Source organism: Silurus meridionalis, chromosome 13 (assembly GCF_014805685.1).
Source record: "Silurus meridionalis isolate SWU-2019-XX chromosome 13, ASM1480568v1, whole genome shotgun sequence".
NCBI lineage: Eukaryota > Metazoa > Chordata > Actinopteri > Siluriformes > Siluridae > Silurus > Silurus meridionalis.
In genome coordinates, this window is record NC_060896.1 from 1496389 (window position 1) to 1501388 (window position 5000).

A 5000-nucleotide genomic window follows, 5' to 3' on the forward strand; every position below is an offset into this window, starting at 1 on the left:
TGAAGGTTGTTAAAGTAAAGGTTGTGAGTGAAGGTTGTGAGAGTGAAGGTTTTGAGAGTGAAGGTTGTGGTAGATAAATATGTAGATTGTGTGTAGTTGGCGTGTGTGTAGGTTGTGAGTGAAGGTTGTGTAGATAAATATGTAGATTGTGTGTGGTTGGTGTTTCTCACCACGGCGATGGGGTCGTTGCTGCGTGTTGCTGCGAGACTGAACTTGGTCACGTGTGTGTTTCTCTCCATGGCCTTGGCGAAGTCTCTCAGTGTGGGAATGGGAACATTCTAGAGCAAACAAACACAGTAAAAAAAAAAAACCTGAGTCAGAACCTCAGTACCTCAGCGTGTTCTGAATTCAGCTCAAATGTTTTACTTCTACTGAATACACTTCATTTCTGTTTGAGGTCGAGTCAGTACTTTAAAGCTGCTGAGGTTGTGAGTCTGTAGCTGCCTTAATGTTGTTGAGGTTGTGAGTCAGTAGTCACCTTAATGTTGTTCAGATGGTGAGTCAGTAGTCACCTTAATGTTGTTCAGATGGTGAGTCAGTAGTCACCTTAATGTTGTTCAGGTTGTGAGTCAGTAGTCACCTTAATGTTGTTTAGGTTGTGAGTCAGTAGTCACCTTAATGTTGTTCAGGTTGTGAGTCAGTAGTCACCTTAATGTTGTTGAGGTTGTGAGTCTGTAGTCACCTTAATGTTGTTGAGGTTGTGAGTCTGTAGTCACCTTAATGTTGTTCAGATGGTGAGTCAGTAGTCACCTTAATGTTGTTGAGGTTGTGAGTCTGTAGTCACCTTAATGTTGTTGAGGTTGTGAGTCTGTAGTCACCTTAATGTTGTTCAGATGGTGAGTCTACAGTACAGAGGTTGTGGGTCTGTTGTCACCTTAATGTTGTTGAGGTTGTGAGTCTGTAGTCACCTTAATGTTGTTGAGGTTGTGAGTCTGCAGTCACCTTAATGTTGTTGAGGTTGTGAGTCTGTAGTCACCTTAATGTTGTTGAGGTTGTGAGTTTGTTTCACCTTTATGTTGTTGAGGTTGTGAGTTTGTTGTCACCTTTATGTTGTTGAGGTTGTGAGTTTGTTGTCACCTTAATGTTGTTGAGGTTGTGAGTTTGTTGTCACCTTAATGTTGTTGAGGTTGTGAGTTTGTTGTCACCTTAATGTTGTTGAGGTTGACCTCGGTGAGCCTGGGGTCGTTGTTCTTTATCCTTTGCAGAGTTTCCTCCACGTTAGTCGGGTTTGGTGGCTCATCAAAAACTGGCTTCATTTTTTCTCCTTTAATTACATCTGAAAACGAGTGAACAATTCCACAGTCATGAACCTGAAGCTAAACCCTTACACACCCTGGAGGTCTCCTCCTCCTCCTCCTCCTCCTCCTCCTCCCAGTGCGGAGCTGCTAGTCAGCAAGTTACAGTGTGATTATTAGCAGCTTTAATAAACATAAGATTTTATTCTAACATTAACTCCATTATAGAACATCACACGTACTGCTGTCGTAGCCGTCTTTGCTGGACGTCCCGTCGTAGCTCTGTGTGCTCGTCACCAGGGTGTGCACTCCGAGGATGGCTAAAAAAAAAAAAAAAAAAAAGGAGAAACCCCCCCAACATTATCCATCTGTAAATAAAAGAGAAACCACCAGTCCTTCATCATGAGCCAGGATGCTAAATTACACTATTATTATTTTTAATAAATGGACATTTGGTGCCACCCAGATGAGGACAAGATTCCCTCTTGAGTCTGGTTCCTTTCAAGGTTTCTTCCTGATTCATCTCGGGGAGTTTTTCCTTCACCACCGACTCACCCATTAGGGACAAACTTACACTTATAAAGAACAAACATTTGTTCTTTATCAGCACATTATGTGTGTTAAGCTGTTTCAGATAACAGGGACATGTCCACTCACACCTACCCCTCCTGCTGCTGCTGAGGGACATGTCCACTCACACCTACCCCTCCTGCTGCTGCTGAGGGACATGTCCACTCACACCTACCCCTCCTGCTGCTGCTGAGGGACATGTCCACTCACACCTACCCCTCCTGGTGCTGCTGAGGGACATGTCCACTCACACCCACCCCTCCTGCTGCTTTAGCTGAGGGACATGTCCACTCACACCCACCCCTCCTGCTGCTTTAGCTGAGGGACATGTCCACTCACACCCACCCCTCCTGCTGCTTTAGCTGAGGACATGTCCACTCACACCCACCCCTCCTGCTGCTGTAGCTGAGGGACATGTCCACTCACACCCACCCCTCCTGCTGCTGTAGCTGAGGGACATGTCCACTCACACCCACCCCTCCTGCTGCTGTAGCTGAGGGACATGTCCACTCACACCCACCCCTGCTGCTGAGGGACATGTCCACTCACACCCACCCCTGCTGCTAAGGGACATGTCCACTCACACCCACCCCTGCTGCTAAGGGACATGTCCACTCACACCCACCCCTGCTGCTAAGGGACATGTCCACTCACACCTACCCCTCCTGCAGCTGCTGATTTAATATCACTTCACCCTCTCTCTCTCTCTCTCTCTCTCTCTCTCTCTCTCTCTCTCTCACCCAGAGTGTACCAGCATAAAACAATAAAACAGGAAACAGGAAATTGCATCACTGTTACTAGCCATAGTTGTAGCTGTTCTACAAATAATAAAAAGTCAAACCGAAGGTGGTGAAGTTTCTCTGAGTTGAGGAACAAAAGAACAATAATCACCAAACTAACACTAATATAAATACATATTAAATACTGCCATTATCTCCAATAACTACATTACAGATCAAACTGATCACACACTGCATATATTACACACAACACACACAGAGAACTGTTCACTAATACACTCTCACCAACACACCATACACTCTCACCAACACACCATACACTCACCAACACATACACTCTCACCAACACACTCTCACCAACACCATACACTCTCACCAACACTCTCACCAACACCATACACTCTCACCAACACACCCCTCACCAACACCATACACTCACCAACACACCATACACTCTCACCACACACCATACACTCACCAACACCATACACCCTCACCAACACCCCTCACCAACACACTCTCACCAACACCATACACTCTCACCAACACACCATACACTCTCACCAACACACCATACACTCTCACCAACACCCCTCACCAACACACCATACACTCTCACCAACACACTCTCACCAACACACCATACACTCTCACTAACACACTCTCACCAACACACCATACACTCTCACCAACACACCATACACTCTCACCAACACACCCCTCACCAACACACCATACACTCTCACCAACACACCCCTCACCAACACACTCACCAACACACCCCTCACCAACACACTCTCACCAACACACATACACTCTCACCAACACATACACTCTCACCAACACACTCTCACCAACACACCATACACTCACCAACACACCATACACTCTCACCAACACACCATACACTCTCACCAACACACTCTCACCACACACCATACACTCTCACCAACACACCATACACTCACCAACACACTCTCACCAACACACCATACTCACCAACACACTCTCACCAACACACTCTCACCAACACACTCTCACCAACACACCATACACTCTCACCAACACACTCTCACCAACACACCATACACTCTCACCAACACACCCCTCACGAACACACTCCTCACCAACACCATACACCCACCAACACACCATACACTCACCAACAAACCCCTCACCAACACACCATACACCCTCACCAACAAACCCCTTACCAACACACCATACACTCTCACCAACACACTCTCACCAACACACCATACACCCACCAACACACCATACACTCACCAACAAACCCCTCACCAACACCATACACCTCACCAACACACACCCCTCACCAACACACCTCACCAACACGCCATACACCTCACCAACACACCATACACTCTCACCAACACACTCTCACCAACACACACCTCACCAACACGCCATACACCTCACCAACAAACCCCTCACCAACACACCATACACTCTCACCAACAAACCCCTTACCAACACACCATACACTCTCACCAACACACTCTCACCAACACACCATACACCCACCAACACACCATACACTCACCAACAAACCCCTCACCAACACATACACTCTCACCAACACACACCCTCACCAACACACACCCTCACCAACACGCCATACACCCTCACCAACACACCATACACTCTCACCAACACACTCTCACCAACACACCCTCACCAACACGCCATACACCTCACCAACAAACCCCTCACCAACACACCATACACTCTCACCAACACACTCTCACCAACACCATACACTCTCACCAACACACCTCCTCACCAACAGACCATACACCCATCAACACACCATACACCTCACCAACAAACCCCTCACCAACACACCATACCCCTCACCAACACACCATACACCTCACCAACAAACCCCTCACCAACACACCATACCCCTCACCAACACACCATACACTCTCACCAACAAACCCCTCATCAACACACCCCTCACCAACACACCATACACCCACCAACACACCTCACCAACAAACCCCTCACCAACACACCATACCCCTCACCAACACACCATACACTCACCAACAAACCCCCTCATCAACACACCCCCTCACCAACACACCATACACCCTCACCAACACACCATACACTCTCTCTCGCTCTCTTTCTCACCTGCGAGGTCAGACAGCTCAGTATCAGTAACACCAGACAAAGCCTCTTCCAGTTCCGGGTCGAGGGTCGTCACGTCGTCCTTACTGGCCTCCAGTGGCTTCTGTTTAGGCACAAACACCTTTCCTAGAGGATCATGGGGAAAAAAACAACAGTTTCACTTTCACTTTACCATCAATAAAGGAGCAGCAGGAGGTCAGACTCACAGATTCAGACATGGATTTGTGTGTGTGTGAGAGAGAGAGAAGAGAGGGTGTGTGTGTGTGCGTGTGAGTGCGTGTGAGTGTGTGTGTGAGTA

At 47.6% G+C, this 5000-nt stretch overlaps 1 protein-coding gene across 1 annotated transcript in view; it reads right to left on the minus strand.

Moving 5' to 3' along the window:
• The window catches only part of tmod2 (tropomodulin 2), a 22258-nt gene that overhangs the window by 4585 nt on the left and 12673 nt on the right, over nt 1-5000 (minus strand). Inside the window, exons 4-7 of the mRNA XM_046864218.1 lie at nt 4706-4828; nt 1478-1555; nt 1146-1276; nt 171-278 (exon numbers count right to left, since the gene is read on the minus strand). Coding sequence (XP_046720174.1) covers nt 171-278; nt 1146-1276; nt 1478-1555; nt 4706-4828 — 440 coding nt within the window. The remainder of the gene's footprint in view (nt 1-170; nt 279-1145; nt 1277-1477; nt 1556-4705; nt 4829-5000) is intronic.